This window comes from Sphaerodactylus townsendi, linkage group LG04 (assembly GCF_021028975.2).
Source record: "Sphaerodactylus townsendi isolate TG3544 linkage group LG04, MPM_Stown_v2.3, whole genome shotgun sequence".
In the NCBI taxonomy this organism is placed as follows: Eukaryota; Metazoa; Chordata; class Lepidosauria; order Squamata; family Sphaerodactylidae; genus Sphaerodactylus; species Sphaerodactylus townsendi.
In genome coordinates, this window is record NC_059428.1 from 97,245,951 (window position 1) to 97,268,417 (window position 22,467).

At 42.0% G+C, this 22,467-nt stretch overlaps 3 protein-coding genes across 5 annotated transcripts in view; 2 read left to right on the top strand and 1 right to left on the bottom strand.

Moving 5' to 3' along the window:
• NPAS2 (neuronal PAS domain protein 2) overlaps nt 1-4,278 on the top strand; it is a 90,055-nt gene extending 85,777 nt beyond the window's left edge. For all 3 annotated transcript variants that reach the window (XM_048494275.1, XM_048494277.1, XM_048494276.1), the window contains one exon: nt 2,969-4,278. In XM_048494275.1, coding sequence (XP_048350232.1) covers nt 2,969-3,139 — 171 coding nt within the window. In that variant the 3' untranslated portion in view covers nt 3,140-4,278. The remainder of the gene's footprint in view (nt 1-2,968) is intronic.
• Nucleotides 4,279-6,527: 2,249 nt separating this feature from the next.
• RPL31 (ribosomal protein L31) lies at nt 6,528-13,677 on the top strand. Its single transcript, XM_048492611.1, has 5 exons — nt 6,528-6,656; nt 9,012-9,118; nt 10,868-10,993; nt 13,314-13,426; nt 13,614-13,677. The coding sequence occupies exons 2-5, from the start codon at nt 9,012-9,014 to the stop codon at nt 13,643-13,645; spliced, it is 378 nt and encodes a 125-aa protein (XP_048348568.1). The 5' UTR covers nt 6,528-6,656; the 3' UTR covers nt 13,646-13,677.
• A 289-nt stretch (nt 13,678-13,966) lies between these two features.
• The window catches only part of TBC1D8 (TBC1 domain family member 8), a 49,473-nt gene continuing 40,972 nt past the window's right edge, over nt 13,967-22,467 (bottom strand). Inside the window, 8 exon segments of the mRNA XM_048492610.1 lie at nt 13,967-14,874; nt 15,445-15,545; nt 16,724-16,813; nt 17,238-17,303; nt 18,042-18,285; nt 20,356-20,424; nt 21,404-21,502; nt 21,696-21,825. Coding sequence (XP_048348567.1) covers nt 14,425-14,874; nt 15,445-15,545; nt 16,724-16,813; nt 17,238-17,303; nt 18,042-18,285; nt 20,356-20,424; nt 21,404-21,502; nt 21,696-21,825 — 1,249 coding nt within the window. The 3' untranslated portion in view covers nt 13,967-14,424.

Genomic DNA, 22,467 nt, shown 5'->3' on the forward strand with positions numbered 1-22,467 from the left:
AGGAAAGAAGAACAGTGTAAGCTGCTTTGGGTCCCCACTGGGGAGAAAGGAGAGATATAAACGATTAAATGTATAAATACAATGAATCTGCATTAGGAAGAAGGCAGCAAAATCACACTAGCAAGCTCTGCCCATGACCTGTACATGTTTATTGGAACAAGAATAGAGGGAGATTTTGTCTAGCAAGTGAGGAAAAACTCCAAAATGAACTCAAAAGCAGTCAGGATAAACAAAACAATCCCTCCCCTCCCTTGCATGCCATCCCTCCCTCCCCCTCCCTCCGCTAAGGTGAGCGGGCCATGTCCAGATGCCGGGCCTCCTTCCCTCCCCTCTCTTGCATGCCACCCCTCCCTCCTCTCCCTCCCTCCCCTTCCCTTGCATGGTACCCCTCTTGTGCAAATATATTCAGGGGCATATGGGGTCATATTTCCCCAGGCGGCCACCATTTGGTCACATGGGGGAGGAAAATCACTCCCCACACTAGCCCTGAGACGCACACAATCACCAGTGCCCCATTCCTCTCAGGAGAAGGTGCCCGCAGGCGAAGGGGCAGGGCATGGCAAGGGGAGTGCCCAATGGTTCCCCCCGATTGCCAGGCCTGCTGCTGGCCCCCGGCAGAGGCTTCTGGCTGGGCCATGATTCTTTGTGCCCCCGCCATTTTAACAGGCTCTCCAGGCTCTTTCACCGGAGCCGCTGGTAAAAATAACTCCCGCGGACGAGGCTGGCAGCCTCCCACCCCCCACCTCCACCAACCTTCTGTTGCTGCTGCTGGGCTCCCCCCTGGTACCTCCCCCTGCCGGGCTCCCCCTGGCGCTCCCCCTGGCACTGCCCCACTCAGATTTTGCCCCGGGTTCCATTTTTACTAGATGCGCCTCTGAACATATGGATGTAGTACATGCATAGATGCTGTACAATATTTTAACATAGCTTGGCTGCTTACCCTGTTGTGTGATTGAATTCCTCTGAGCGTTCATTCTGTGTCTTTAAAGTGCTTGAAAACAGGCTCTATATAATGTGTATTTTTGCTGTTATTCATAAAGCAATGGAGGGGGGCTTGATCACAAGCTTATAGGCATCAACTTGGAATTTTTGCACCTTATTTATTTCTAATTCTATTACTACATTTGTGTCTTAGTGTTGTCATGCTTGCCCTGGAATTCCTGCCTCATGTTGGGCCTCTGATTCTTGAGAGAATGTCACATTCTATATAGCTTGTATTATAATAACAACCAGAGAGCCAATCTGATACAGTGATTAGAGGACTAAACTATGAGTGGAGAACTGAGGTCTAATCCCCACCCAGCTATGAAACTCACAGTGTGAGCTAGTTATTCTTTCTCAATCTAACCTTCCTCACAGAGTTGTTCTGTGGGTAGAATGGAAGAAGGGGGACCCTTAAGCTTCTCAGAGGAAAAATGGGACAAAAATCTTTTTTTTTAAAAAAAAAAACCTTGTTCATATTTTGTTGATGTCATACAGACGTCAATATGTGATTTAGAACAGACTGTTCTGATTATGCAGGAAACATTACAATGGGATTCATGTTGAGTGAATGTTCTTTTGTTTTGTTAATCCTGACTGCTTTTGTGTTCATTTTGGAGTTTTTCCTTGCTTGTTAGACAAAATCTCCCTCAAATGATTTCTGTCCACTTTAAACTCCCACTGAAACAAGAGATATAGAACGTGAAATAAGGGCCAGTTACTACAGGCCAATATATAAAAAATGTTTACCTTAGGAGACACAGTTGTAGACTAGAATCTGGGAAACCCAACCTTGAACACCCGTTCTGCCATGAAGATTTCTGAGTGCCTTGATCCAGTCATACATTCAACCTAATTTACCTTCCTTACAGTTATTGTGGGCATATTGTGTTTGCTGCTCTGAGCTCTTTGGAGGAAGGGCAGAATAGATATGTAGTGAATAAAATAAAAATGAAACAAATCTTGCTCAGGACAAGACAATGAAAAGGACCTTGTATATCAGAGTGGGTGGGATATTAAGGTGGTAGTCTTACACATCCTTACTAGGGATGTGCGCTGGTCTACCTAAAAATACTGAGGACTGGTCTAAATAAAACCAGTAGCACTGGTCTAAATAAAAATACTGAGAACACTGCGATAACAGTTTCCAGCTAGGATGATGGATGATCTCAGGCAGACACAATGGCCACATGAAAAGCGGAGCTGCTGCAAGAGACAATGGAAAAGGTACCCATTGACAATGAAGGTGAGAACATCAGAGTCTGTTATTCAGTGACAAGGAAGGGAGAATCTGAAGGGCAAAAGGTATATTTAGAATATAATCCTGTCAAGCAAAGTAACGAGCAGAAACGTGCGTTGTGTGGCATGTCAAATTAGAATAGTTTATCTCTCAAAAGACCAGCCGTTTTACCTCAGGAGTTCATAAACATAAGCAGAACTTTAATTAACTGAGAGAGAAAACATATACAGTATATACATTAACAAAGTATCACAAATATAGTTACATGCACGCTCATAGTTTGTTACAGTTTGGATGCGATACAATATCTTTTAGTCAGAGCACTTTTACATAGCATTTGGTTTACATTGGTGCTGAGAACATCTTTTCACTTAGTCAGAGCAAGCAGTAAGCGAGCTAGTGAGTGAGTGAGGGAACAGAACACTACCAACTGATTTTAACTGTCACCTTTAGAATGTTCATGCAGCTTCCCAGAATTCCCTGCTGCTTCTGCTGCCACTCCATGCAAACAAGGCAGAATATTCCAACAGAATCCACTTTTCCTCTGTTTTGTTAACCTTGTGATTTCTACAGTTGATCAAAAAAGCTTCTATTACTATAAACGGTTAAGTATGTAGAGCACTCTAGCTATCCATGTTTCAAGTACTCCAACAGGGCCCAAATACCACAGCAAACTTTTGCTACGCGTGTCTGATAAGGAAACAGAGACTACAATTTTGATTGCATCAAATGTTGTTTTGTCTGCAGGTGCAGCCTGTAGGCCCTTTGCACAGTGAGCAAGCAGATTCTCTGATCTTGCCTTCCTACTCAGCGCAGCAAGGGAGTGGCGTGTACCACCAGATGCAGTCACAGCAGCAACTGCCTTCAGTCAGGAGTCTCAGTTTGCCGAAGTCTTCAAGTGTGCCACGTCTACAATAGAATCACATCAGCACTATCAGTGCACAGTTAGCTTTACTGAATGGCGGCAGGGGAGGGGAGGGGGGGGATGCTGGCTTTTGCACATATGTCCTTTTCAAAGCTTTGTGATAAAAAAAAAAAGACTGTCGAGTGCCGGCTGTGGTGGATAGTGCAATAGAAATGAGCGGGAATCACTTTGCTGATGTTTGCACTATTTTGTGACTGTGTTATGAACAGGAATACTAGTCTGTACGATCACATGCAGACTGTGGTACTAACTGGGGTGTCTCAGCAGAGAATTCTTCTGAACACTCCAACCCGGAAGTACTCCGGCTGTTCCCAAAAAAGTAGACCCAAAATACTTGGCCTTGTCTATTTTGATTGAATATGAAAAGCACTGGTTCAGAGAGATCTATTGAGAAAGGAACAAGAGATTATTTTATTAAATGTTAACATTATTATTTTGCACAACTGCACAAAGGGTGTAACCTAGCACTTTCGGTGAAGAAAAGTCTGTTCTGGTGGCCAAACAAGCACTTCCGGTGATGTAAAACATAATGTCATTGATTAAAACAGTGCCCTGCAGTAAGTCCTCTGACCCATAACCTAAAAGTATTGAGCTTGTTATGTTCTTTTCCTTATTTCTAATGTTTTCGAGAAAGTTTTTATTCATGCAGTGGACTACAACTTATAAATAGCAAATCTAAGCACAATCATGCAGCTACTGTTTCAGCATACTTGTCCTGCTCTTTAAACACTTTAAAGAGGGTCTCTGACAAACTGAATTGCCCCCCTTCACAGAACAAGCATCTGGAAGAATATGCACTGTGTTACAGCCCATTAATTGGGAAAATGCTGCAAACTATTACTTATCTGTTTCATTACGATATTTAGGATTCAAAGAGTTGCACTTTTGTATGTTTTATGTGGATGTTTCTTAAAAAGATTTTATGTAATTATAAAAGAAGTAGTGTGTTATATAGCTGTTGTTAAAAAAAACCCCAACCCAACCTATTTCTATATAAAAGTCTATGGGATTATGTGGAGATTATATTGTATAACTATTCCCTGGTCATTTCATGAGTCCACAGGGTTTTTTTTGTGCTGGGGCAGAGTGGGGGATGAATGAACATTTTGCAATAAATGAATAATGACTAATATTTTTGTAGAAGCAGTTTCTGTCTCGTTGTTTCTAACAGTGGCCCTGCAGTTTGGTCCTCAGTCAGCATTTGATAGGAAGCAAGTTGGGCCACTGCCATTTGTGGGAGCCTGTGGGAGCATACCCCTTAAGAGTGACTTGTACAAAAGAACTGTGACATGGCAATGGGACAACTCATGCAGGACAGTCTCCCAATCACATAAAACTGGGGTGGAATAAAAATAAATCTGATTTTGAGGAACAAAACCATCATTTTTGTTCCATAAAAGTAACACTGGGCTGGGGGATTTCCGGTATGAAAATAGCTCTGGGTGGATGTGCCTGGAATTGCGCCAGACAATGAAGCTCAAATGTGCAGTCCTGAGGGCTGCTTAAGCCTCTCAGGATGAAGGAGAGAGCAGGAGACAGCTGCATGAGCTCCCAGGGCCTCAAAGAAAACTTCAACTGGTTCTCACTCCAAGAACCAAGCGCCATCTGAGCATACCTCTTTCCCTTTATCCCAGGAGTCCAAAAGCCACTCTCCACCAATTATACTGGACCATGGAAACCCTTCTCTAGCAATAACTCAACTCCCCTGCTCTTCAACCCACAGTAGTGAATTTGAATTGGACCCTCATGCCTTCAGAGAAATCTATAATTCCTCTCAAATCAAGGGGCTATCATGGGCACAAGAACTTCAGATCATTGAAGCTGAAATCAATATTTTGCCCACAGTTCAATCAGTGGTAGATGCCAAGGAGACTGATTATGGTTATTCCCAATAACTCAATCTCTCCCCCAGCAGCTAAAACTGGGCCCAATGATTGCATTTTTCCGAATACAGGCTTGTATCAAGTTGTTGAATCAGATTGACTGTCTGTCCATCCCTTTTATCCCCTACTATTAGCCTATATATTAGGTCTATTAGCCGCCCTATTCACTTCGGTAAACAACTCGATCAGGTCTCTTCCTCTTGGAAAAATGCCACTATTATCCCCCTGTTCAAAAAAGGTGATCACAATTTTCCAGCTAACTATAGACCAATCAGCTTTTGCCGATCTCTGGCAAACTGAATGCCAAATCAGTATTAAATCACCTTTCTTGGATCTCGGCAGAAAATTGGCATTGAATAGATCAGTTTTATGAAAGGGAAGTTCTGGATGCAGACTAGGGTGGCTGGATAATCACTGTTATCTTTCCTCTTTTTCTTATATTAGCGTGTGTAGTTTTAGATGTAAAAATGTAATAATCATTAAAAAAATAGTACCACTGGGCTGAAAGCATCAGGTATTAAATTTCAAACAAAAAGGAAGATTTGAGTTGCTGTGAATTGCAGAACATTTTGGAGAAGAGAATCTGCTGATCAAGGGGGTTGGGTGTCCTAAAACTTATTCTGTGGTGTAGGGTTTATGTTAGTGGTTGCTCTTGCAGTTCTGTGTTGAATAAAGAACAAGGTAACAACTTTAGTCTTGTGAACTCAACAGGGCTACACTGGAATTCCTCTTCTAAAGTTTGTTTGCTTTTGAACATTTATTTTTATTTAGTACATTTATTTAGTACATTTTATCGTCCCAGGGAGCTATGATTATATACATATTCTGTCCAAGCATTTTACCCTCACAGTAACCCTGTGAGGCAGGCTATCCTGAGCGAAAATGCGTGGCCCAAGACCACCCAGTTAATCTCATTGTAAGAAAACATTTGAACCTGAGAGCCCCTAGTCCAACACTATACGCTAGCCCCTAGTGCTGCCCATTCTGAAAATTACAAATGGATCCAAACGCGAGCCTAGTGTATTGTTTTTCTACATCGGGACCACTACTTCAGAACACCTGAAAGGCTAACGAGTTGATTGTCACAAGGTCTTGCGTGAAGGAACACTTTTCCATTGGCGACTCATATCTATTAAAAGGCCGCATTCCTTCCACCCCGCGCTTTGATTTCTCCCGGGCGCTAAAAGTGACGCTTTCACAGCAAGTGGCGAGAAGAGACTCGTGAGCCCATGCGCAATTTCGGCTCGACTAGCTCATAAAGGTGGGGTTCGAGACGGCAGAGATAGGAAGACAAGGGCTCCCTTGGAGGCCTAGAGAAACACAGTCTGGGCTATCTACGGACAGAGCAGCTATTGCAAACCTCATTTTGCATAGAGACCGTATCTTTCTTTAGGACTCCGCCCCCGCCCTACAGGACTGGATCACGTCGCTCCGTTCTTAACAGCGCGGCATCTTACGGTGCCAGAAAGTTCAACTGAACGAAGGCAGGGGTCGCTCTAGCGCTAGGCACTCCTAACCCGGAAGCGTTCTCTCTTTGCTTTTTTCCCGTTCTCTATGGTTAGCTTCGGCTTCCTTCGTTTTTCCCAGAAACCCCAGCGTCTTCCTTTCTGGCCTGGTCGCGAGAAAAGTGAGTAGTTTTGGCTGGGGGGTAATTGTTATCCGGAGCCATCCGTCTCTCCGCGACCCACGCTGGGGGTTGTCCGAGGGGGCTTGGATGCCTGAGCCTGCAGCACTTTTGTGGGGCTGTGTATTTGTGTGGCTGGTGCTGAAATTGCGCCAGGCGGAACCCGGATTCCGTCTGCCTTCCCCGGGCCTAGGCTGCTTTCTACTTGGAGGCACGGACGAAGCGGGGTGCTTTAGGCCAAAGAAAGGCGCTTTTGGATGGAACGAGGACCTGACATTCTTACAGTATAGCCAAGAGATTGGGAACAAGGTGCATTCATGCACAGTTGTTAATACACCTTGCGAAGAGGAGTGGCGAGAAGGAACTGAAACGGTTGTGATGCGATTCTTTCCACTGAAATTTTTGTACTTAATACACTTGCGTGGAATGTTCTTCCGCGAAAAAGGAGTATAACTTGCGCAAAAACCACTAGCGTATGTATGATAGTAGTGGGAGAAAGGACCTCTAGGACCTCTGGCCATTCCCAGAATCAAAACAGAAAATTACCTGCAGAGAGTATTGGGATAGTGATCTGATATATATTTTTTAAAGTGTGTAGGCTAAGGTTAGTTGATTGACTGCCTGTGAGAAACGAGTTGCTTCTATGGGAAAGGAGGAAAGTACTTAGGCGGGGTGATTTTTAATAACTATACTCTCAATCCGTGGATGGGCTGGTACAGATCTAGTGAACGTGGGCTGGTGGTGTATAGGAGCAGAGGTTGCAGTGAGTTATCACTTCTAAACAACATTAAACTGGAACATGTACATAATAGGTCTGTTGCTGAGCTTGAGTGTGTGCATTTTCCCCACCCTTTAGTTTTAATTATGTATTTTTAATACAAGGGGAATTAGAGAAGCTTGCTGAGTGACATTGGGGCAGTCCCACACACTCAGTCTAGCCTGTCTCACAGGACTGTTTGGAGGATGAAACTGAGAAGGGGCAAATGTTGGAAGCTGTTTTGAGCCTCCATTGGGAAGAGAAGTGGGGTTTTGAATAAAATAGATAGATACTCCCAATAGGCCAGAAACAAAATTCAATTTCTCATGAAAGTATTAAATAGATGACTTAATATCCCCTTCTTATGAGTTTATTGGGGGTGGGGCGGGGCTGCACAATCCACATCTTGTTATATTTGCTCACTATCAGTATTAAAGTCTTCGTTTTCCATGCTTTTGCAACACAGGTTTTATCGTGATTATACCAATGGCATAATCAGTACTTAGAGCAGTTTGTCAAAAATACAAATAGACCTCTTTAGGTGCCAATGGGTATATCACAACCTAGCATGTCTGCAACAGCAGTTTGAATGTGTATCCAAAATTCCTTTACTGTTGAACATTCCTTCATAAAGACACATTGGTCGTATTTTTAGAAATATCCTCTAAAACACGTTCTCATTTCTGTTGTGAAGTGGGGTTCCTTTTCCGCTTTTGGCCTTAAAGTTTTCCCTTTTAGATTGAGGTGGGTGCTGCCAATTCATTTTATTCAACATTTTGATTGTAAGATAAAATAATTTGTTATTTCATCTGGTCTTATTCAGCCATACAGACTCCAGCAGGGATACAGAATTCTAAAGTACAGTGCAGAGGTGACAGCCCTTCAGCATCCATGTAAATGTTCCCCAAACTATTAAAAGTGCATGAATGAGATGCTGGACTTTTGTTTCCTACTCTTAAACCATGTGATGTTGCCCATATGAGTCGCAACTTCCTACTCTTGCACTTTTCTTATTTTTCTCCACCCTTCGTTGAAGAAATGAATGGCATCTGTGCATGAGGTATGAGTCCCAGTATGTGGATTAACCCCCTCCCCCCCCAAAAAAAAAACACCCCAGGATGCTAATTCAGGATTTTATCGAAGGTTGGAAATTCATTGTGGACAAAAACTGTTTCCAGTTAACCTGCATGCCTGAGTTCAGAAATCACCCAAGAATGTGCCAAATTCCTGCATCTCCTCGCTGAATGAGACAGGAAGTGCCATGTTTTTGATGTCTAAAGCCTATTGATGTCAGTGGGTATAACTTTGCTTAGGATAACGCTGTAGGTGGTGCAAGATAAGCCACTCTTTCTGCCCCCAACAGCTCTCTAGACATGCAGAGTAAATACTATATGTTAATTAAAAAGAGCTAACTTAGTTTTCTTTCAGGCCTGTGTGAGAAATAAAGGTTTGAGTTTATTTTAAGCAAATGGGTAGAGCGTGTGTGTAGGCTTGGGGAAGAGTCAAAGAGTAGCTTCAACTGCATTTCTTTATATTTGAAGGAGCTGCTACATATGCATTGTGTAGCGCCTGGGTGTGAAAAGTCTTGTTTTTGTGTATAGATGGCCCCTGCAAAGAAAGGTGGTGAAAAGAAGAAAGGGCGATCTGCCATCAACGAGGTGGTAACTCGGGAATATACTATCAACATTCATAAGCGGATTCATGGCGTGTGAGTGGCTTTTCTTTTTCCTGTCAGTACGTATATATTGATCAGTGCAGAAATAGGTCAGTGTGGACACAAGATGGATTTCTCTCAGATCGCTGAAACCATTATTCTACATTGTGTACTGCAGTACTCCCACAGTTTGTGTTTCCTTAGGTGAAAATGGTAGTGCTCGATTTTCTTTGAGGCCTTGCCTTTTAGGTATAAAAATACATAAAGCCAGATCTTGAATTGCAGTTCTGCGACCTGTCACCTCGCTCTTCTAGCACTACAGACCATGAACCTTATGGACAGGTTTTAAGGAACATGCCGATTGGGGCAGGTTTCCAGTAAATAGAGTTCCCCTGTCCACAGGATGTGTTGGGTGCTGGGCAGTGTTCCAAATAATGCTTATCATTGCTGCTTTTTAAAAAAAACTGGGTAAAGAACATAAATGATGTGGATGGAGCATACAAATATTTTTGGGCCACAGAAATGCACTGTGAGGCTGGTGCTGCATTTAGATAAACTGAGACTGTTAAATGGGACCTCCAAGGTTAGATGGAGAAGGTCCCATTTATATTCAGGGGACTCTGATTTATTTGCATATACCTCAGTCTTCTGTAATGGCTGACACTTCAGCTTGGGAGGATGGAGGAAATAGTATTTTTGGTGGGCTGCTCATGTACGCTGGAGCAGGGTTTTTTTCTGATTATAATACTTCATGTTCTTGTCTTGAGGATAGATAGGAAAACCAGTGACTTAATTTTTTTTCCTTTGGGTGGGGAGCTTCCCGCTCAGTTTTTTTTTCACTCTCTTCATCATGCAAAAGCCAAAGTTCCCAGAGGAAGATAATATTTGGGGATGCAGTGACCTCCTTGAAAGAAGTTTTTAAAAATCTCCTGTAGGTGATCCTAAGCATTAAGCTCAGTTGGGCTTTCTTAGGACTGCAGGCTTCATGTACTGATTTTGCCATGCTTTTATCTTTTTTATTTTTGAAACAGCTGGGGGAGGGAGGGGCAGGGTTAGAGGCCAAAGTTGGTTCTGGCAAAAACTAGTCAGATCGCCTTTTAACTCAGACAGCTCTTTAGCTGCCATCAAGTCACAGCTGAATTATTGTGATCCCTTGTGGCAACAACTGCTGCTGGCAAAATATTGTCTGATTGGAAAATACCAACAAGTCGCAGGTGACTTATGGTGACACAGTAGGGTTTTCAAGGCAAGAGGCTAATAGAGGTGGTTTGCCATTGTCTTGCTTTGCATAATGACCCTGGATTCCTTGGTGGTCTCCCACCCAATACAAACCAGGGCTGACCTTGTTTAGCTTATGAGAACTGACAAGATTGGGCTAGCCTTCAGATCATGGTGCAGTTACTTGCAGGCTCCCAGAAAGTGACACAGATCCGTTCATAAGAAGAACCGAAACATATCTGCCATGTTTTTGTAGATGTTGCTTTGATGCTGGTGTTTATTTACTTAGCATACATTTTCTAGAAAGTAGTCTGAAATGTTAGCAAAATGTTGTAGATCCTCAAACTTGAGTTTAAGTTTTAGGCATCGTCCATATTCCTCTGTTGTGACTGTGTCTTAAAGAGAAAGGCAAGACAATGGTGGTCTCTGGGGAAGTTGTCGACCACTACACATCATCTTATGAGGGAATCTGATTGGTATCCTTAGCCAAGTTGTGAAATCCTTAGCTGGTAACTGAAAACCTTGTGGATTATTCTTCCAAGTTTGATAGCCCTTAGCTTTGATGACTGCTTTTTGTGTTCTCAGGGGCTTCAAGAAGCGGGCTCCGCGGGCTCTCAAGGAAATCCGTAAATTTGCAATGAAGGAGATGGGGACTCCTGATGTACGCATTGATACTCGCTTGAACAAGGCAGTCTGGGCGAAAGGGATAAGGTATGTTTCAGATAGCTGAAGGCATCTGCTTGCTTAGTGAAAAGGAGAGCTGTAACTAACAGTCAACAAAACTTGATACACCAGTACTTGTGATTAGGATGGAGTGATAAACACAGCTATACCCGTTACAGTGTTCCACTTCTGGGGTCAGATGGATTTATACCGTTTCTGCTGTGATAATATCCATTGTGGCACTAAGATTTTAGAAGAGATGGTTTTTATTCTTTGCTTTTCTCCACATTTAAGGAGTCTCTCCCAACAACTTTATGAAGTAGGTGGGGCTGAGAGAGCTCTGCCTAGCCCAAGGTCACCCAGTAGGTTTAATGTGTAGAAGTGGGGAAACAAACCCAGTTCACCAGATTAGAGTCCACCACTCATGTGGAGAAGTAGGGAATTAAGCCCTGTTTTCCAGATTCCAGTCACCACTCTCAACCACTACCCCATGCTTGTGCACAGGCTACAAAGGTCTTGATTATATAGCGAATAGGTTCTGTTTACACAGTGATACTCAGCAGTTTGGGAGCCATCTGTGGCTCTCCCGAGCAATTTGCAAAACATGACACTCTTTCCTGTGCTGCAGGAAAGTGGGAAACGGCATTGCCACTAAAATGCTGCAGGACAGGTAACCTGCCCTGAACTGTAGGCCTCATGTCAGGGATGGAAATGAGGCACTCTACAACACTCCTATCCCACTATCCCCCCCCCCCCACACACACACACACCAGTCTCCACACTCATTCGTGGCAGCAGGAAGGCTTTTAGCAGAAGTGCAATCTGCAGGAGCAAGATTGTGTCAAACTACCATGGCTGCCATCCACAAAAAGAACAAGCTGGCCAGAGTGTGGATGGGTAGTGGTTTGACTGCTCTATCTCCACAGCCAGCAGGTCTTTCTCTGGGAACTTCAGCTGTTGCATGCTGAAGAGAGGGCAGAAAGGCCAAGGGGGAACTTCTTCCCCTCACTCCAGATATACAAGGGATGGCTAAGGTCAGCAGTGGCGGGGAGGAACAACCGCAAAGGCACAGAATTAAATGAAAAAGGTTATATGTTATTGTATGTATATTTTTACTGTATGTGGGCTGGCCCACAAGAGCATTCAGTACTTGTGGTTCTTTCTAAGGCTGATTCCGCATGGGTAAAAAAAAGCAGTGTGAAATTGGTGTGGAAATTGTGTAAAAGGGTTTAAAACGGTGTAAAAGGGTTTATACTGTTTTCACACCATTTTCACATCGCTGTTTTTGGCCCATGCGAAATCAGCCTAAGTCAAGGAGTGGATACCTCTAGTTTAAAGACAGTAGAGTAAGTGGGCAGTAGTAGTTTTACACCACCAAACTAATTGATGGAATTCTTGCTTCAACTGCTAATAAGAAGATAGATTTTAATGCTGAATTAAGAGCCCCATCGGTGGGGGGGAATCCACCTCAGGGAGCAGCACGCTGTTGCACTGGCAGATCTGCCCTTCCCAGGGCACTTACCCTGGCAGAGGAACGATCCTGCCAGTGTGCCGCTACCCCCAACACTGGAATGTGTGCGCCAGTTTCCCAGTCCTGCCACTGGCATAGCTGGAGGCAACGTTAGTCAGCTCTCTCCCTGTCTTTGCCAGCGTTAGCACCAGTGGGCCACAGTCCGTTCTTAAGCCAGCCTTTGGCTAGAACAAGTCTGGTTCGGCCCACTTAGGGTTCTCAGCAGCGGTCAGGCTTTTTGGGGTTGGTGGCTGGGTGCCATGGATGGGGATGCCCACCACTCAGCTGATCAACTATTAAGTATTTAGTATAGTCTTGACTAGTAGATTTATCTGCTGTTATGAATACCCAGCTTATGAAACAAGGATATTTAAATCACAGTAGTCAACTTATATAGCTAGCACTAGTGTGATTGTAAATGTAAACCTTAAAAACAACCAGATCCAATCGTCAAATTTTAAATGTTATTTATAAAATGTAAATTTTTTAACCTGTGCCTGTAGTGCAGTCTAGTGAAAGCATGGGATTCATTTTATAGTACCGTGTTTCCCCGAATATAAGTGTCTTATATTAATTTTTGCTCCCAAATATGCACTATGTCTTATTTTCAAGGGATGTCTTATATTTCTGTATTCTGTTCGTCAGGCATGCTTCCAAACAAAAACTTTGCTACATCTTACTTTTGGGGGATGCCTTATATTTTGCACTTCAGCAAAACCTCTACGACGTCTTATTTTCCGGGGATGTCTTATATTTGGGGAAATAGGGTAGTTTGAACCCACTTTTTGTAATTGTTAACTTCTGAAGTGTTTAAGAACATGCTCCTAACTTCATCTTTATTGCACTCATGTATTTTAGGAACGTTCCTTACCGCATCCGTGTTCGTTTATCCAGAAAACGCAATGAAGATGAAGATTCACCCAATAAATTGTACACTCTGGTTACTTATGTGCCAGTTACCACTTTCAAGAGTAAGTTTTGTATACATCTGTATGATGAGATGGGAGTGGCGGTGGAGGGGGGAGGGAGAGACTCAGATTTGCTGCCTTACTTGAATGGGGGGGAATATTTCTGTAGATTTAACAAAAATATGCATTGTGAATTTTAAATGTATATTGCCCTTGTAATCTTACATAGGTTTTCTTTTCTTCCCTGCAGGTCTACAAACTGTCAATGTGGATGAAAACTAATCTTTCATTACAATAAAATTGTAAAAACTAAACATTATTGAGCTCAAAGTTTGTTAATTAAACGTAGCAGTGCTAATGTTCCTAAATTATTTACCAGTTCAGTGTTGCCTATGTATGTATGAAAATTTGGGGAGACCATTCAAGTATTTCCAAGTGGCCTCTAAAAAGGGTGTTGATTTTTCAGATTAATCCGGAAGCCACAGACTGCTTATCACAATGGGTGAATCTATTAAGAGTGAGTAGAAAGGAGTACGGTTAAGTTAACAACCAGTCCAGGGGATTCATTTTTGCAATCCTATCTGAAGAGCAAGTCACTACAGGTTTATTACAAAAGCTTTTTTATTGAAAAGTGCACACTCACGGACCAACATAAAAAGCCCATGTACATTGAACATTTAAGCAAGACAAAACAAGTCTTGGATCAAATATATTAATAGTTTCAATTACCAGCATTGAAACAAGTCTTCAGTATTAGTGCAAAAAAGGCAACCATATGTAAAACCTGCAGTCAGTAGCTAAGACAGTTTTGTCAGGTCAAGAATTCAGCTTCATTGTTCTTCAGGAACTGGTCTTAACACCCCACAGCATCTTCTAAGTGAAGACTTTTTAAAAATTACATTCAAAAAGAGAAACAGTGCCAACAATTGTGTCTTAAGTGTTTTGGCTTTAAAGCTTTCTGGCAGAAAAATCAGACCAAGTCAAAAAAAGTAGTACAAAAGCCTTAATGATGCACACAATGCGCTTTGGTGTAAAGTGAGTGAACTGTCTCATGACATTTGCTACTGTGCACCCAGAGGTTCAGTATCCCCTCGTGATGGGTGACTCGCACCATTTGTTTTGAAGCTGTACTGGGCCAGCTTTGCGTTCTCCAGTTTTGGTTTCAGGTCTAAGGGTTTCTCAAAGAAGTTGACCAGCGACTGTTCTGTTAATAGCGAAGCCAAGATATGCTCCAAAGAAACAATCCAGTCCCCTTCAGTAATAGGTAAGGCCTGGGGATTTTTTGGAGACTTTTCATTGTCAGCGAAGACTGCATCCTGCTCTGCTGTAGACACCTCAGTCTGCAGGTCTTCAGTGAATTCATCAGAGCCAGAGCTGCTGCTTCTTTGACCCACTTCTCCGATCTGAAGTAGCAGAGTAGTCACTGTGGCAATAGCCTGATACAACTCGTTCTCCTCTGGATCCTCATGAAACATGCTGTACAAGGTTTTGCAGAACTGGATGAACTCACGCTAGGAAGCAATACACGTAAGGGTCAGCGTAATTTTTTGTTACTGATCCCAGTCCACTATTCTGCTGCCAGATAAAAAAAAATGATAGCGCATTTATGGGGTCTGTATCGAAAAGCTTTCATACAGATGCAGCTCAGGAAAATGAGAATTTTACTGCTTAAAAGAGGAAGGACTAAATATTGAGCCTGAGGTGACTCTCTTTCTGCGCTCAAGTGTTCAGACAAGTTCTAGAATACGTTTTAAGTCACACATACCTTAATGCCTAACTGCCTTCAGTACTGCATTTCAAGATTTTATTGCATGGCTATTGTGATACAGAAGCACAATTGAGAATCTTAGAACTGTTTACAGTAATATGTGCCATATTCCAGTGTTGAAAGCTTTTCAATCCTTACAACAGTTCTGTAAGGTAAGTCAGTTTTAAAATGATAAACGCATGTAGCTACTATATTTTTGATCTGTGGTTTCATTACATTTGTCATGGAATAAATACAAATGTAGCTGGTAGTAAAAGACTCAAGGTTAGGCCAGGTACTCAAGCTAACAGTAATGTTATACATCATATCTTACCTGGCTCATTTTTGGTAGTTCTTTTTCAGCCTTAGCATCTTTCTCTTTGGCTATGTCCTTAAGCATCTGCTTCAGTTGCTTCTGATAATCTATGGTGTCACCTGGTTAGAAGGATACAATAAGCTGAATAGCAAATCAACTTGCTTTTGACAAAAATTTGTTAAAATAACAGGAAGCAAAAGGACAGTAATAAGTGCGGTCCCACAAGAATTGGCATCAGGATCAGTACTATTTAAATTGTTCATAAGTAATCTGGAATTTGGGGTGAGCAGTATCGTGGACAATTTTGCAGATGACTGAAGTGCTCCAAGAGTTGATCTCCAAAAACTGGGTGAGTGGGCAACAGTGAGGCAAACAAAGTTCAGTGTTGGTAAGCGTAAAGTGATACACGTTGGAACAACAACAAAGAAATCTCAACTTAAGTGTAGGTTAATGGGGTCTGAACTAGCTCAGACTGAGAGGGAACGATATCTTGGTCTTCATGGATAACTCAAAGTGTTGACTTACTATGCTGGAGCAGTAAAAAAGGCAAACTGTTTGGGATTATTAGGAAAAGGGTTGAAAATAAAATAGTTGCTATTACAACACTCTGTATAGATCTAAGGGGTGGCTTCATTTGGAATACGCTGCACAGTTCTGGTCACCATATCTCAAAAAGGTTACTGCAGAGCTAGAAAAAGTGCAGAGAAGGGCAACCAAGATGATTAGGGGGTTATAGAGCACTTTCCCTATGAGGAAAGGCTAAAGAATCTGGGACCTTTCAGCTTAGAAAAGAGATGATTAAGGGGGTACGTGATTATACACAGCCTAGAAGGACCTGACAATTTTTTCTTCTCCCAAAATACCAGAAGTTGAGGCCATGCTATGAAACTGATGGACAGTAAATTCTGCACAGAAAAAAGGAAATACTTTACACAAGTGATTAAAATGAATTTGCGGCCAGAAGTTGTAATGATGACTGCAGGCAAACAGGTAGACAAATTCACGGATAGCTCAATCAGTGGCCACTAGCCATAGTGAATAAAGGGAACCTCCACAATCAGAGGCAGTAAACTTCCAATACCTGTGCCCAGTGGCCACATAGGGGAAAGCCTTGGCCTTTATGCCCTGTTGGCATCTGTATGAGACAGGATGCTGGACAAGATGGACCCCTGGGATGACCCAGCAGTACTTTTTTCCCACGTTCTTAATTCCATTAAGCAAGGGGAAGCATCTGATTAGAACCAAAGCAGCTACATGTAAGACCAGTCAACAGTATTTCCAACCCCAGCTCACCTACCGTTTGATTTTCCAATGACTAGTGGCCTGGAGGTTGACAATAAAGGAGCCCTTAATGGTGACTGGCTGTCTCTGTCATTCTCTGTGAGCGCTGTAAAAGAAGAAATGCCACCATGATCTCATTTTATAGGCTAAGGTTTTTAGCAGTTGGGGATTCCCTAGTGTTCCTAATTTCCAGCTTCTTGTTCTAGGGCCATAATCCACAAATGAGGGATGCAGATGCCCTTGCTGAGAAAAAAAAAACTTTCCCTGCAGCCCCCAGCATTTAATACTACGGGGGGGGGGGGGGGGGCTACAGGAAATGCAGCACACAATGGGAAAACAATAGCTTAAGGGAAAATTGGTAATTGCAAGACATCAAGAATAATCTATACAGAAATGTCAACATGCTGGTTTCCCCCCCAAAAAATGTAATCAGAGGTAGAATGTACATACTCTTGAGAAGGAGTGTTACGTATTTATTAAAGCTGCACAAAGGGAGGAAAAGAGGCGTACAGATCTCCCAAGGGACTTACCAGGTGGAATGTGCAGCTTGTATAACAGTTTTATCTTTTCATTCATTTCTCCATTGTACATAATATCTGTAAGAAGTAGACAGTGTACTACAGTCTGGATGTTCTACTTCAAGCATAAGATAATTTTTAATGCAAGGAACAATGAAACAAAATATCTGAGAACAATGTTGGGGTAACAGTCATAGATTCAGCATGTTCTGAACATTTTCTTAAAAACCTCTGTAGTGTCTAAAAAGTATCTACTTTACAGGAATGTGGGGTGTTGGAAAGGAATTCATTTCGCAATCTTATTGTCCCATGCTATATCACAACTGAAAAGGCACAAAGGCCTGTTAAATTTCCCTTCGAGCTCAGAAACAGGCAGGTTTGGGGCAGAAAGTCTTCACACTACAAAGTAACGTGGCAGATTTTGAAGAGCAAGTCTCACTGATCACATAGACCTACAGACAGAGAAACATTGGGGGGAGGGGGCATGAAGTTATAGTAAGAAAGGCTTATTAAAAAAACAGGCTCAGTGCTTCAGATACAAGCAGCATCAAGCCTCATGATACAGTTATATAGGGTTGGATCCTTCAGTTGTGCAAATGGAAGGTTTTAGGAGTAGGATTTTTTCCCCTTCTCATGAGAGCTCTCTGATCCTAAAAGGGTATTGTTGGGGGTTGGACTAATTCTAGGAGCTCAACAACTAGGTGAGCATCACACAGCCTAATTATTTGCTGCTCTAAATCTGACCTAACCAACCTATCCGTGCTCCAGCACATGCTGATCCAACCCCCAATGGCGAACACATCTTCAAAGAATTACCTAAGCAGCCAGCAAACCCTTTGAATTCAATGAGGTTTTTCATATTTGTATCCAGAAGCCGGAACATCCTTTCTGCTAGAATCTCAGTATGTTCTCCACATGTCCAAGGTGAGACAAGTTTAAAAAGGTTAGTAAACTGCTGAGAGTCAATCCTGTACTGCTCAGCATAAGGTCCACTTGGGTCATGACGCTGAATCACGACTGCACTGTTCCATTCCCAGTAGCAGCTTATTAAATGTTCTCTCTAAGGAGAAGTAAAAGAAAACAAAATGCAGGCATCAGGAAAAAAGAGTGGTTTACCTGGTCAGCTTTTTAAGTTATCACTGTGGAACTCAGAAAACTTACAGTTCCACATACGTAAGAAAATGCTACCTTTCTTAGAATTATGCCAACATAGTAGACTGCTGACACTGTTCAATACATAGCAAAACATAGTAGAATGGGACATGAGTATGACTGCAGTTAGTATTAGTAGTAGTAACAACTCTCCACCCACTGAGAATGGTGAACTTGAAGGAGGAAATTATGAACTGCGTTCAGATCTTTCTTAGATTTAGACCCAGCCTGAATTGGAAAAGTCTTTTTCCCACCAGTGGCCTTCCCCATCACCAGCCCCATCCACCCCTTCTCTCCTGGTACCTTCAGGCTACTCTGCTCCTGTGTTAATCCCCAGTACCAGGAACTGAGAAGGACCAGGAACAGCATTTCCCATGCTTCCCTTTACCAATGGCAAGGAAGTCACCATGGAAAGTTGAGGGTGGAGATACTTTCTCCTCCTTCACAATACCTGCTCCTGAGCCAGTGTGGTGTAGTGGTTAAGAGCAAGTAGATTCTAATCTGGAGAACCACATTTGATTCCCCATTCCTCCACCTGAGTGGCAGAAGCTTATCTAGTGAACCAGATGTGTTTCTGAACTCCTACATTCCTGCTGGACTAGTCACAGTTCTTCAAAACCCTCTTGGACCCACCTGCCTCACAAGGTGTCTGTTGTGGGGAGAGGAAGGGAAAGGAGCTTGTAGGCCTCCTTGAGTCTCCTTACAGGAGATAAAGGTGGGAAATAAATCCAAACTCTTCTTCTTCTTCTATTAACAATCTATTCCAAATTCTGTGGTCCAAATCTGAAACCTAAATTAACTAGTTTCAGCTGACTCATGTAAAGTGAATCTGGGGAGTTCACACATTGCAAGTTATTGATGGGAAACTCATGATAATAGTAAGAGAAGAGTTGTATTATTGGTGTATACTACACTGCCCCAAATTAAAGGGTCATAGCCTTTCCATGTGGTCCATCTCTGTCCTGTGGGCCATGAAGAAGCAAAATTCACAATTAACTGTATATATTTACTGCAAAGTAAGCAGGAATTAGGGTTTTGTATATGTAGGAGCATGGAGATATTCTGCAGGAAAGAAGCCAAAGAGCACCCATCCCTCCTCAAACTACTACCTTTTGGGAAAAACACACCTAATTGTATAAACTGTGCCGTTTGGTCAGCCAACATGACTATCACTCGAATATCTGTTCAGTTGCTCTGTCATCACTGTTCTCCCTCCCTCTGACATCCCTGAAACCTAAGCCAGGCAATAGAACAGCCAGAAAACTGAAGTGTATCACAGGGTATTGTAAATTTTACAGTTGGGATTAACTATAATAAATAAAGGGATGTTCAGGTTTGGCATAGGTGGCACTTTAACATGAATACTGCACACCTCAGCTTTTGCTGAAAGACATTTTTTCCGTATCTCTTCTTGTATCTGAGGCACATAACTGGCTTAATGTTTCTAGTGATTCTAAATACAAAAGAGTGGAATACAGAGCCATAATGTCTTCAAGAAGGTCAATTTGCAAGACTCACACAGGCTAGGAATTTATACTATTTCTCCATGAGTAGAACAATTTATCCATGATCATTAAAAAGATACAAGACTTCAGAGTGGATCAAGTCCATTTTACCAAAATGATTCAAAATACCTTTAAATAAAAAAAAATTATCAGAGCAAAGAAAGGGATATCAGGATTATTATTATTTATTACATTTGTATGCCACGCTTCTCCTCGGGGGCTTGGGGCGGCTTTCAACAAAATACAATAATTACAAAAACCTAAAAACCATTAAAAATTCTAATAGATGGCAACTAAAATCTCCATTTACTTTAACCTGCTCTCATAACAATATAGCTGTAAACTATACTAATATAGTAAACTAGTTGCAAAGCAGCATATTTTGATTGCTTACCAAAACATAGCTACCCATGAGCATAAACACATTCAAAAACCACAATTTCCTTTCAAATTTAATTCAGAGACATGCATACCTTAAATAAGTCATAAAGCTCTTCCAAGTCTTCCAGAAGAATAGAAACATCTGGGATGACCACTCTGAGCTTAAGAGAAACAGGGTGAACTCAGCAGAAAACTGACATTTCTCCTAGCAACTTAGAGCAGCCACACATTTACATTTTCCTGTTGTAGTCCAGCATTAAGATAGCATTTTACAGAAAATTTTCCATTGATTGACTTCATGAAAGGGCTACACACATAGTTGGTTTTTGTCCCTAGCCAAAATTTTTGTTCCAGTGCGCTACCTGCCAAACAGTTAAGACCTTTTCCATTTGTGAAACTTTATGAGAAACAGTGTGAAGAAATGCATATCACGGATCTCAAGTGATCTAACTCTCCTTCTATCCCCGCTACTATGGTGGTAAAAGAGAAAACTATGGCTTGTGCCACTCATTTTACTTATCAGCTTTGTATTTTAATACAGGATTGCAGGTAATTTAAGACTAGGTGAGGCTAGAGATTCTGAGCAAAAGGAAGGAAATTCTTGGGAACGTCACTACCCCTTGATCTGGCCTGAGCTTCTTTCTGTTTCCATTTTCATTACATGATGACATAGCCAGAGCTTAGCCCAGGATGTAGCTTACTTTTTATGTATTTATGCAGCATGTTTGTAAACAGCTTTGGGTCTTCACAGAGTATAAAATAGAAAAGAAATCCCTAAATAAACAAACTCAAGGTGTCTCATTCTGCTGTCTTTTCAAACGAAAGTTAATTAGATTTGTATGGATCTGATCCAAGCTTCCAGTTTGGCCAAGAGCTCTGTCAGCCCATTGAGCTGTATCTTATTTATTTTTATTTACAAAATTTATATCTTGCCTTTCTGCCCTTGCAGTGCAAGTGCAACATCTTTCTTCCTCACTCCCTCTGAAAGCAGGATGGCTTATTCCAGAATAATGCTTCTTATGCGCGGGAGTAAAACTCCACTCAGGCTAAGCATACGTGCTAGCAGTAGAAAAGCCTGACTTTATTCAGAGCTCTAGCATGGCCCAAAAGGTCAAGATCTTGGACTGTGAGAATTCTCACCACATTTTGTTTGGTGGTTTCTTCGTGGTTCTGCAGAACACGAATCCGGTGTTTGTAGCGCATGTGCTCAATCTGTTCCACAGAATGGTCTCCAAATTTCTAAAATTCAAGAATAGATATTTATTTTTGACTGAAAGCAGTACTCTTGCTGCAATGTAGACGCTTAAATATGGGATATATTGACCGCATCTAAAACCAAGATATATTTGACAGACAGAAAATGATTCTTTAAATTTAACTAGAAAAAACTAGTCCAACATTCTTAAGGAAAACTCGCTTCTTTGATAATTACCTCATAAGAATCCCGAATTAGGTCTGTTATTTCAGTTGTAGGACAGGGCTCCAGATCATCACTGAAAAAGGCATGCTGATTCCCAATCAGTGGCAATGGGCTTTCCTCATTTTTAACATGGTCTAAAAATCTGCAAAGAATAATTTCTTTTAGAGAAGCAACAGTGGCGTAGTGGTTAAGAGTAGATGTACTCTAATCTGGAGGAACCGGGTTTAATTCCCTGCTCTGCTACCTGAGCTGTGGAAGATTATCTGGGGAATTCAGATTAGCCTGTACACTCCAACATGCGCCAGCTGGGTGACCTTGGGCTAGTCACAGTTCTTCTGAGCTCTCTCAGCCCCACCTACCTCACAGGGTGTTTGAGAGGGGAATGGTAAGGAGTTTGTAAGCCCCTTTGAGTCTCCTACAGGAGAGAAAGGGGGATATAAATCCAACTCTTTTTCTTCTTCTTAGATCTAATGCCTTGTAGCCCAAGCAAACTATAGGCAGAGCTTACAAAACAGAACTTCGCCACCTTCCCCTTCTGCTATGGCTCTTTAAACCCCCTGAAATTATACCCCAGAGGTTCACTCAGAAACACCTGACTACATTGTGGGATTGAGGGTAGAAGGAGGAATCTGGCGGGAATCACCCCAGTGGCAGAAGTGTCTTTCCAATGTCAGAGGACAAATATTGGAAACAAGACAATTTGTTGCAGTGCCATGCACTGCTAAAGTGCTCTGGCTTTCATAAAGAATACAAACTATAACATCTTTGTTTTAAAAAGACATCT